The sequence below is a fragment of the Empidonax traillii genome, unplaced genomic scaffold (genome assembly GCF_003031625.1).
Source record: "Empidonax traillii isolate 1590-97213 ecotype Southwest subspecies unplaced genomic scaffold, ASM303162v1 scaffold1:size7828297, whole genome shotgun sequence".
NCBI lineage: Eukaryota > Metazoa > Chordata > Aves > Passeriformes > Tyrannidae > Empidonax > Empidonax traillii.
The window spans coordinates 5,353,535-5,365,770 of NW_020955194.1; the positions used below are offsets into that span (position 1 = coordinate 5,353,535).

A 12,236-nucleotide genomic window follows, 5' to 3' on the forward strand; every position below is an offset into this window, starting at 1 on the left:
AGGGAATCTCTGACCCCAGAAGCTCTCAAACAGAAAATAGTGTTTGAACCCCAAATTTAGATCTGTGCTGTTGCTTCTATTTTCAGGCATTTCCAAGATGGAATTGTACTTACAGAGGGTCTCTGTTTTCAAGCAGAAAGCTTCTCTTTGAGTAGCTCTACTCCAAACTGTACATTTGGCTTACTTTCCTCATTTCTTTTTCCTCAGTAGTTGTTTGTGTCACAGTGTGTACAAGGTCTCCTGAAGGTAGAGTAGCACAGGCTGATTACTCTCTACAGCTTCCAGAGGAGGGGGAGTGAAGAGGAAGGTGCTGATCGCTTCTCCCTGGTATCCAGTCACAGGATAAAAGGGAATGGTTCAAAGCTGTGCCAGGGGAGGTTTAGGCTAGAATGGGAGGGTGTTCAAACAGTGCAGCAGGCTTTCTGGAGAGGTGGTTGATGGCCCTAGCCTGTCAGTTTGTAAGAGGCATTTGGACAATGCCCTTAGCAACATGTTTTAACTTGGTCAACCCTGAAGTGGTCAGGTGGTTGGACTAGATGTTCCTTGTAAGTCCCTTCCAACTGAGCAAACCTATCCCACTCTACTTTAACCTCAAACTCTGATATGTTACTGTGAGGCTGCTAGAAATCACTGGGCATCTTCATCTTTCTACTTCATGCTATTTAGCCTGTTTAACCTGCTATTTAGTACATAATCTAACAGAGATGACTCCAGGGTTATGAGACACATGTTTTTCTCTTTCCAGCTTCACGTGAAAAAGATGTTCCTTTGGCATGAAATATTAATGTACAATCTATCTTATTTTCTTTGAGAATTACACTAATAACATGACAATGTTCTGCAAAAGTGTCTTTAAAGTGTCTTTAAGCGGTGCTATCAATCAACAATCATATTTGAAGCAGAGGTATTGATTTGTGAGGAGAGATTTAAAATACCAATGTTGCTGGCATTGTAACTGATGTATTTGGAAGCAGAAGAGATGTGTAATGTGCATTGAAACAGCGGGGATTTCATGGCACTGGAAATTTCATTTTTCAAGTTGTTTTATCTTGATTTCCTTTTTTTTTGTTCAAACATGCAGGATGAAATCATCCGAATGTCAACCCTTCAGCCCCAAATTGAACGACTAAAGGCTCAAAGTCAAGCACTGAAAGAGAAAGAGCAAGGACCAGTGTTTCTGGATGCTGACCTTGCTGCTTTTACCAGCCATTTCAAACAAATATTTGCTGACATGCATGCCAGGGAAAAGCAGCTACAGACCAGTAAGTGTTCATGACAACAAGTCAATTGGCCTGACTAGCATGCAAAATATAGGTATTGTATATATTTTGCTTTCTTTTTTTATATTTGCTTGTGTCATAGGAAACCATTATTGCAATTTAGGTGCACTTTTTTGCAATTGAATTAGTCTTTCAAAAATTATCAGTGAATTCCATATTTTATATTAGTAGGAGAACAAGAGAAGGAACACTATTCAGAAGAAAAGGTTACACTCAATGGAATTCTACCATCAGACCTCCTCTTGTTAGTGTTTTTATGGACAGATTCAGTGATATTTTTTGGCAACCTTAAAAGGTGTTTGTTTAGTTGGATTTTAAGGTGGGAGAGTAAGAGAAAAGACAGTTATATTACAGGAGTGAATCTGCTCTAGATTTTCACATAACAGAAATTTAACTCCATAAAACTCATTAAAGAGAGCAGCTACTTCAGCGTATTGGGTTTTTTATCATGTGGCCAACTGTTTCTTTTTTACAATGCAGAATATATGTCTGCCAGTTATAACATTATTTGCAATATTTGTAGTGAAATGAATTTTTCAAGAGATGGAAAATGCTATACCAAAATAGAAGGTTGACTTCTTCTTATTAAAGATATGTAGAATGTCAGTGAATACTGCACACTTTCTGTATTTGATTATGAAATTAATAATTAATACAAATGCAACTTTTCTCAACAACAAAGACATTATTTACCCCTTAAACCAGCAATATCTCTAAATGACTGTACTGTTTTGAAATTAGACATGGTGCTAGCTCCTTCTAGTGGTTTTTTATAGTATTCCTCCTAAGTTCTTTCATGAAGAGTTTTGGATTTTATTTTTATAATGGTACATTACTGTGCTACTGTACTTATTTCACACGTGCACACATACGCAAACTGAAGGTGCGTAGAACTGAAAAAAATGCAAGTGAGCCATAGCAAGTGATAAAAGAATGAGCTGTAGAAGTTTAGTATTAAGGAGTATAATGTTTATCCATGACTCTAAAGTCAAGACATGCAGTGGTTAAGATTTAAAACCCATTAATACGGTGAAATCGATTGCCATTCTGCCAAGAGAAAAATATTGTAGATGCTAGTTCCTTTATGATTTCTTCTCTAACTCATGTTGCATAATTACTGGGTTTGCCCCATCTAATTTTACTATAGTGATCGCTCATGAACTAACCAGTTGATTAGTCCAGTAAGACAAATAGTGTTCACTGCCTGAACCATGGACTTTACCAAAGTTCTTCCTGGATGTTCATTCCCCCCACCCCTGTGCTGCATTATGCTCCTTGGGTGCCCTGGCCAACTGCAGAAGGACTTGTTCTGAGGTGGAAACATTGAACAGGCTGGGGAGAGTCTCCTGAAGTGCTAGAAAACAGAAGTTCCTAAATCAGTATTTCATGGAACCCTGGACAGCTGTCACTGTTTTATGTGGCAGCTCTGCATCATAGGAGCTTCATCTCAAATAGTTCATCTGTCAAGATGAGGTTGTTTTATCCCATACAGTACATACCTGCAGTGATAGTTTAGGTGAGGGTGTTATGTAAATGTTATTTTATCTTCAGAAATTTTATACAGTTTTATCCAGAGTGCTAACTTCCTTTCATAACTGCTCCAGATATGAACAATTGTGCATGGGATGGGTTTGCCTATTGCCATTTCAGGAAAGTCTTATGAATCAAAACATATGGGGGGGAAAAAGAAAAAAAAAAAATAGACCTGAAACCAAAGCATGGAAAATTTGGTACTTTGAGACTCAGTTTCTTCTGCTTCCTTTAATGACTGCTTTTCGTGTGTTATACAGATGGAGAAAAGACCATATCCCATGTCTTTATTTTAGCCTTACTTTACTGGAAAATGTTGAAATTTTGCTAGAGCATTTTAGATATTTCTATCTTTTATTTACATAAATTATTTGCAATTAATTTTTTATACATAGAAAAAATTCCTGAAGACTGAGTGATGTTTTGCAGATCAGTTATAGAACTTATTTTTTTTAATTCCCTGTACATAAAATGTACATGTTTAGAAAGTTGGTTTTTTTGTTGTTTTGTTTTTTTTTTTTTTCTGATTCATCATTAAGGTTTCTGTTTATGTTAAAAGGATTTTTATATTTTTGACTTATCATAAGAGGTTTGATTTTTGTTTTTTATAATATTCATTACTCCATTTTTTTTTCTGTTTTCCAAGGGCATTTTTGCCCCACAAACAGTTTTCTCTAATTTTGAAGATTGTCTCCCTAAAATAGTTTTTGTTTGGTTGGGTTTTGATTGCATTTTTTTCAAGGTGGTGATTTTGTTTTGTGGGGTTTTGTTTGTTTTTTTTAGGTTCAAGAATGCTTAGTAATTTCTCTGTGCTGCACAGTTGATTTGTCACTAAAATATTATTAAAGGTGAACTCAGATTTTCTCACATTTTTCTCCATGATTTGGTTAGCAAATCCAGTTATAAAATGTAATTTAAATTCTAAAGCCTATTTGGTTGTTTTTTCACTCCTTTACAATGTTGTTTATGAAATAAATACAGCCTCATAAAGTCTGAAGAAATATGATCCTATTTTTCTCATCTTATAGAAAGTCTGTATATCAAAAGGTCCTTTTGAATAGGATGCATCCAGCATTTCAGATCTCACTCCTCCCCAAACAAATTTAGAGTAATTTCTACAGTATTGGTTAAAGAATAATAGGGATCAGACTGTGCTTCAAGCTGTTCAGTAATCTACACGAGGGAGTGAAATGGACAATTCTGACAATAACTCAAGAACTAAGAATGTGATTTCATACGGAAATTCTTAGCTTTGTAATGCCCTGGTGAAAAACGAGGAATTGCACTTTATATTTACTTGTCTTAACATTAACTGCTACTATGTCAGAGAGATTTCTCGGGAGCAGCCTGGTCAGCCTCCTACTGCCCCTCAGCCCAGGGAGAGCTGTCAGTCAGTGTCAGGTAAGTGGTTCAAACTCCCTGGTTCAAACTCCCTCCTGGGTGGCAGCTGATTCATTCCAGCACTCCTGAACCTCTATGACTGAACTAAAATCCGTGAAGGTGCTTCTGCATTTTAGTCTTGCTGCATTGAACTCTTATCCAGCCATGGTCTTGAGTGAGAAACATGTTCTCATTTTGACAAGGCTGTTCTTCAGAGGGAAACTGGAGAGTCAGTAGATTTTTACAAAGTCACTAAAAAAAAACCAAACTAGGCTTCTGTCACAGGTAAAGTTAAAAGTATCAGGATGGAGGTGGCAAAGGAAAAGTCATAATTATTTCCATTTTTCTCTCCATAAATTCATGCACTGTGCTTTCCTTTCAAGTTCTGATTCTACCTTCTCAGGATCAGTAACTCCTAAAGGTGAAGTCATCATTGTTGTTGTTATTATTAATGATGAATTATTCATCTGGATTCAAATAATGTTTCTCCTATTTATTTCAAGAAGTACTTTAGAAAGATTTTGCCTTCTATATCATGTCAAGATTCTTTTGACATTTTATTTACCCATGCCATGCTTACAGTTATTTTGCATGCAAGCTACTATTCTATTTAATCCACTAGTACAGCTTCTTACGTGTTCCATAACTTGTATTTCATGCAACTTAGTCTTGGCATAATTTTATAATTCAATAAACCACAGTAGCTATAACAATACAGTGACCGTTTGGAGGTTTTTAGTCTGTAATTTGTCTGCTTTTGTTTAAACTTTGAACTACTAACTTATTTTGGTGGTCTAAGTGCATTAGAGATGGGTTATAAGCGGATAATAAATTGTTATCATTGTGTACTTGAGGAAGGAAAAATTTAAGTAGGTGTCCTGTAAATTTCCTAACGAAGTTTTTCTTAAGACCGAAACTATGATTTAGTAGCAAAATATTCATTGCTGTTTGGTTATGAGGGAGAAAGTTTGCTTAACCTTCTTTGAATCTTGAGTCTTCTGATCTTAAGATACATCTCAGATGTGTGTGAGAAATTATTATTCTAATGAGTAGCATTCAAACAATTTCTTTCTTTCTTTTTTTTATTTTCCCCATCCATCCATTTCCTCCTGTAATTATTTTTATTTAAATAAAGATCAAAAGGACAAAGCAGACTGTGAAATGAATGTGTATGAAATAATGTGCTCTACTCTGTAGGTGACTTTGTCCTTTTCCTCCATGGTAAAAATGAAAATTTGCATGGATGGGAAATAAAACCATCTAAAAAAAATTCTGTCTTTAAAAGGTTTTTACTGTTACATTGGATCTTGTGAAACTGGAGAAGGGCTTCCCTGGAAGTGTTCAAGGCCATGTTGGAGGAGGCTTTGAGCAATCTAATCTAAGCAGAAGGAGTCCCTTCCTATGGTAGGAGTGTTGGAACGAGATGATCCTTAAGGTTGCTTCTAAGCCAAACCATTCTGTTATTCCCTTCTATTTCTTTTAAAAGTCTTATAACAAACAGAATTGGAAAGTGAAATCACTTGCAGAACATTGATTATATATTATACAGGAGTCCTCATGATTCCACTTTGGCAATTTCTGGTTAAAAATGTGGGAGAAGGGAATCCCAGCTTTTGTGGAGAGATCAGTATAAAGACTTTGATGAATAGGTTCAAGTATTTCTATTACAAAATAAACAAAACAAAGTTGTGAGAAAATCAGCCTGGTGTTAAACTGCAGTTGCTACTGAGGAATTTTTTATTGGAAATACATGAAGTTCAATCTAGTTAATTCATTTGAGGGAATAACTCTATACTAAAATGATGCCATAGATTATATTTATTACCTTTCATAATGATGTGATGAACAGTGGGATTTGTATTGACTGCAGGAGACACACATCACAACCTATCCCGTTTGATTTGATAGTTGCTGAGATAATTCTCATTTCATTTCTGATTTGGGAAAATATTTTTGACTGAAAAATCTGGTCACGAAAAAAGGCAGATGGGAGGAAAAACAAAAAAGCAAAGTACTTTGCTTACTTGGAAACCTATTTTCTCGTGTTTAAATAGTTCTAGTTATTAAAAATATATCTTAACCAAATATGTATTGGAACATTTGGAAATTTAAGGTCTTTCTCTAAAATAAATACGCAAGTGTAAATGTATTTGCTTGTCAGTTTTCAAGGGTTGAAACTAGTCACACCAAAATTCATTTCCTACAAGTGTAATAGATTAATACAACAACATTTTTCCATTCTGGGATGGAAACTGTATTCTAATATTTCAGAGAAACATATTTGTAATTTCCCTCTGTGGTATTTTGTTACAGTTCTGTCATGGGCCTAGTTTTTCTACATCTAAATGAGGCCCATGTTGGGGACATGCTGAATCTTTCTCACTACCAATTCATTTTTTCATGTAATACAACAGACTTTGCTTATCATATGGGCTTTAATCCATAAACATTAGTATCACAAAGCAAATTTTAGAATAAAATAAATATGTCTTAATGTGGATTTATGTTATTAGCATGGGAAATTTAAAGATTCCTACTGCCAGAGAGAGGTCATAATTGTGTTACATTATTTAAACAGTTATAATTAGGTAATGAATAATCCCAGTGTAGGAGTTTGAATTCTCATCATTGACATCATGTATTGCAAAAACAATAAAGGCTCTTCTTAAGAGTCATCCAAAAAGTTAATCTGCTTCCTTGTGGATGAAAATGCTGATAAGTTTTCTATGTTAAAAAAAAAAAAAAATAAAAAAAATAAATTAGAAAGTATTATTTCAATATAAGTAATCTGCAGTAATCTGGAAAAGTGAAATTGGAAAACTGTTGTTTCACTCAATTTGAAGATGCTATCATGTTAATATGTAATAACCAAATTTTGAAGACACTAGCTTGATTGAATCAATATCTGTCATCCCATTTGAACTCTTATTTAGTCCTTCAAATACTACAGAACTCGTTGCAATTGAACAATATGTTTGCAGTGCTTGGATGGTTTTAAAATGATTGTTATTGTTGCCAAACTTGCAGAATAAGAGTTTGATGCTGTTTGCTGTAACAGATTTTACCTGTTATGAGGCAGATTTCACTACTACTGAAAATAGCAATTCTTTTATATAAATGCTTGAAGGTATATGTTAGTCATAATATTGGTTTTTCGTTTAAAGGAGAAAATAACTTAGAGAAGTCAAACATTATATTACAATTCCGAACTTCATTTCATATTTCTAAATAAAATTGTAGTTAAGAATTGTATAATTCTTTGACATAAACTGAAATTATATCTCCATTCATTTGCAATGATGAGTTTACATGTATGTTCTATTCTAAAGTAGGAATTGTTTGGATTAAATGAGTCAAAGACAATACAAATCTCACTAAGGAAATAAAAATATTTAAACTGCTATTTGATGAGATTGAATATGTTTGGGTTTGTGTTTCCAAGAATATATTACTATTGTTTTCTGTGTAAAAAAATAAAAATAAAACCAACATCATAAGGGAAGAGATACTTGGTAATTCTTTTCTGTACCAAGTCCTTTGTAAATCCCCAGATGTATGTGATAAATCAGATTAGCCAAGACTTTTATGAGGAAAGTATGTGATACAATGTGCATACTGTACAAGAGAGAGTTTAGGTTGCCCTGTTTTTAGTATGTTGTTATGATGTCTAACTGAAAATATGTGTGGTGTTTTTTTTTTTTTTAAATTTATCATTCTGTTGATCAACTAAAAAATTAGGTTAAAATCTGAAGTACTGTCTACCAAGCATTGCTGTATGAGAATGTAAGCAAGCTTGAACTTAAAAACTTTAATGTGGTGTTTGTCAAAACTACTTTTTGGACAGATATATAATTTCTCAGTACAGTTCTTTCTGAACCATCAGAGAAGGTGGAGGAGGATACAGGAGATACAAATAGGTGTAATTTTTTTGAGCTTTTATATGCTTCATTATTATGTGATACAAATTGGAAATATTTCAGTTCCAACCAGCCAGGCTATTTGTCTGTACATTTTTCAATCATTATAGAAGCAACTGTTGTTGATGGCAGAGGGAATTTCTCTGCTAATGAGTTGCTGATGTGTGTGCCAGATGTTGTCTATTTACAGCAGCTGTAATGTTGGCACAATAGGCACAGTTCAATAAAATTCAACTTTATTGCAGAAGAAAGATTAATTTTCTAAGCTTTTAACAGATGTCTTAAATGGAACATTTTACTTGAACAGAAACACTGAACACACAAACGTGGACCATAAAAGGGAACGCTAGTGCTTAACACATTTCTGATTTTAGATTTTGGATTAAGTACAGTGGTTTATCACTTGATCTCTGAACACACATATTTAAGCTAGTTGTCTTGGCCATATAGGTTGTCTTATGACTTACAATAGGAGAGTCAAATGACACCCAACTCATGAAATGGCAGAGATACTGTAAACATTAAAATAAGTGTATTCATTTTTCAAAATATTTCTGTTTCCACCATTTTTTCAAAAATTCTGATAGTTACATACTGAGCCTCTTGCAATCTCTTGCAAAACAGCCAACGACTTCAATGAGGCTTGGTCTTTTATCAAGCATGTTTTGTCAGCAAACTGAATAACAAAGCACAAAATCATTTTATTTCATTCCTTCCTTTATTTCCTTCCTTTTTCTTCCCCACTGAATGTAGTTTGTGACAGTTTGCCTCCTGCACACTACAAAGAGACAATGAACACTATACTTTTGTGGATCCAGCAGTCAGAAACTAAACTCTCCATGCCTCAAGTGGCGGTTGCTGAATATGAAATTATGGAGCAGAGACTCAGGGAGCTCAAGGTGAGTAATCAAGCTGTGGGGATGAATGTCTCGAGTCAGAACTTTAGAGGGACAAAACCTTTAGTTGTCATGAGCCTGCTGAAGCCTATAGATCTTGAATAAATAATACCCATTTGGATTTTAGACAAGGGCTTCAGGAGGTGGTGGCTGCTTACTTATATTGACTCCTAAAGTTAAAGAATATAAAGTGGTGTTCACAGTTGAAACTAATTTTATGAGATGTTTAACATGTTAAGGTAAAGGCCTTGTTTGTCCCCATGGTATATATAATATTCCTTTAGTGGTAGCTCTGGTATTTATATATAGATTTAGCTGATTTCATTTTCTGATGCTGACATGGAAACAATTCTGATTTGCAAAATGCAGCATGCTCTTTGTCAGATTTTCTGTCAGATTTACAAACAGGCATAAATGCAAAACAACTTTTGCCAGTGGGTACAAACCTTCCCTGTATTACAATGTCTGATAATGTTTTACTATCGGATGGCTAATGAGCATGTTGTTTGAGGAGCATTCAGAAATAAAAAGTAGAATATAGGGAAAAAAATCTAGATGCAGCAAATTTGGACTGAGAATTGCAAAAGTTTGAGAAGTTATCAAAAATTTAAATCAGAGAATTGGTTATCTAAGTTTATTGCTTTTCTCCATGTAGAATCTGATTCTTTTGAAACCTTTAATCATTAGAGCCATAGCAAATTCTCATTTCAAGTTAATGAAATGTATGTAGATCACATCTATTTGCAAATATAAACACCTCTGGTTATATTCTCGGTTCAACTAAAAAAATCTACTTTCTAGTTTGTGTGAGAAAAGCAATTCCAAACTGCTCAGTAGATTATACCACTGTATGTTCTGGCAAAGGTGACCTACATGTCTTACCTATGTTTATGAAATGAAGAGACTGCCTAACACATGAATCAGGATACTACTTGCTTCTTATCCACAGGCTCTACAGAGTTCTCTCCAAGAGCAGCAAAAAGGCCTGAACTATCTCAGCACAACTGTGGAGGATTTGTCCAGGAAAGCCCCTACAGATGTCAGTCAGAGATACAGATCAGAGATTGAGGTGATCCTCGGCCGCTGGAAGAAACTCTCGGCACAGTTGGTGGAACATTGCCAGAAACTCGAGGAGCGTATGACCAAGCTCCAGCGATTCCAGGTTAATCAAACTTTTTTCAACCTCAGCTAACACGTGGTAGCTGGTTGCTGGGGGACTAGTATAAAACACATTTATATACTTCCAGATATTCACACCCAAGTGAAATATCAAAACAGCTCAAAAAAATGTAATAAAATGTTTGCTTGATTTTGATTGGTCCAAGATTTTACTTTGTGTTCTCATCTCACAGGCTGTTTCTGCCTGTGTTGTTTCAATAGCAAAAACTCTGATTTCAGTAAAAATTGCTACTAATGTTCCTCTGTTTACTTTTTCAATGCAGCTGAAGCACTTATTCATGCATCTGAAGTAGCTGTAACCATATTGACTTTAATGAATTCACTTACATAATTAAAGTTATCTATAATATAGTAGTATCTTGGCAGCAGTTGCCAGAAAGCAGAACTGTATTTCAGGTGTTTAGAATGGCAGGGTTGGAACATTACACTATTTCTCTCATTGTGGGGATCCTCTATTTGTACTTATTTATAAATCACATGTAGCAGCATTACAGGTCCATTTTTAACATACTTCTATTTCTATATGATTTCAAGGGACAGTTTTCAGAGGAATTCAGAGCAATCAGGATTTTAAAAAGTATAGAGAATAAAATAAAAATAAATTTGTTACAGTTTATCAGTTTTTAGATTATCAAAACAGACTAAAAAAAGGAGGAAACATTTTATTAGTCTAAAATAACATATATATTTTATATAAACAATTTATTATAATTTAGGTACTGAAATACCACATTTTTCTAAATTGTAATTTTGTATCTCCACTGCTTGTGTTTAAAGCTGGACATGAAATCAATTTTAATGGTATGGTGAGGTAACCTTGTCTAGCATCCAGGTGCCCCAGCTGCTCTCTGATTCCCTGTCCTCAGCAGGGGGGACGAAATAGGATGGAAAGCTCTTGGATTGAGATAAAGATTGATGTAAAGAGAGATCAGTTACTAACTACTAATCTGGGCAAAACAAACACAACTTGAGGTAAATTAAAATGCATTTGTGTGATAAGAAACAAAGTCAAAAATTAAACCACCACCTCTCCCTTTCCCTTTTCTTCCTACTCTGCACTCCAGCACTTTAGTCTTGTCTCATCTTTCATCAAGGTGTGCAGGGGGATGAGGAATGGGACCTGCAGGCAGTCCACACCAGCTCTTCTCCGCTGCTCTTCCCTCCTCTCTCTTTTCCCCTGCTTCAACGTGTGGGTCCTCCCAAGGGCTGCAGCCTTCAAGAAATACCTGTTCCTGTGTGGACTCTGCATGAGCTGCAGTTTCCTTTAGGGCATATCCACCTGCACTGATGTGGTTCTCCATGGGCTGCAACTGGATAACTGCTCCACCATGGACCTCTGTGGGCTGTACAGGACAGCCTGTCTCACCATGGTCTTCTCCATGGGCTGCAGGGAAATCTTTGCTCTGGCACTTGGAGTACCTCCTGCCCCTTCTTCTTTACCAATCTTGGTTCTGCAGTGCTGTTTCTCACTTTTTGTAGGGCTGTTTCTCACCTTTTTTCTCTCCTCCTCCATCTTTCTGGCCTTTTTGCCCTTTCTTAGCTATATTATCATCGAGGCATCACTAGCTAACCGTAGGGTCATCCATGTCCAGCAGTGGTTCCACTGGAGGAAGCTGGAACTTTCTGTGTCCGGCACAGGACAGCACTTGTCTTCTCCTCACAGATGCCCCCCCTGCTGCCATAACCTTGTCACATAAAAAAAGCAAGACACTTTGCTTGAGAAAAAAAGAATTTTGTCTTTTTCCTTCTCTCTGCCTCCTGCCCTTCTCCCCACCCCAAATTTAGAGGTTTGCCCATTGGTCTTAAAAAGAGAAGGTCCTCAATATCATGACCATTCTCTGTAGAACAGATATTTTTAAAGCTATGTAAGCTGTTCTTGCATACCAGTCTTAGCCTTTATATTTATTCTTGAAATCTCTCTAGTACACATCCAGTATAAAAGTCATTGTCTTTTCAGCTTGTTGAATGACTTCTCATCCAGATTATTGTTTTAGCTGTGGCAACTTACAGAATGTGTCATACATTTGAACTTCATTGGTAGCTGGAGACTAATC

The 12,236-nt window shown here is 35.5% G+C and overlaps 1 protein-coding gene across 10 annotated transcripts in view; it reads left to right on the plus strand.

Moving 5' to 3' along the window:
* The window catches only part of DMD (dystrophin), a 996,724-nt gene that overhangs the window by 339,254 nt on the left and 645,234 nt on the right, over positions 1–12,236 (plus strand). For all 10 annotated transcript variants that reach the window (XM_027888128.1, XM_027889056.1, XM_027888040.1 and 7 more), the window contains 3 exons: positions 1,082–1,262; positions 8,861–9,006; positions 9,953–10,165. In XM_027888128.1, the coding sequence (XP_027743929.1) occupies positions 1,082–1,262; positions 8,861–9,006; positions 9,953–10,165 (540 nt within the window). The remainder of the gene's footprint in view (positions 1–1,081; positions 1,263–8,860; positions 9,007–9,952; positions 10,166–12,236) is intronic.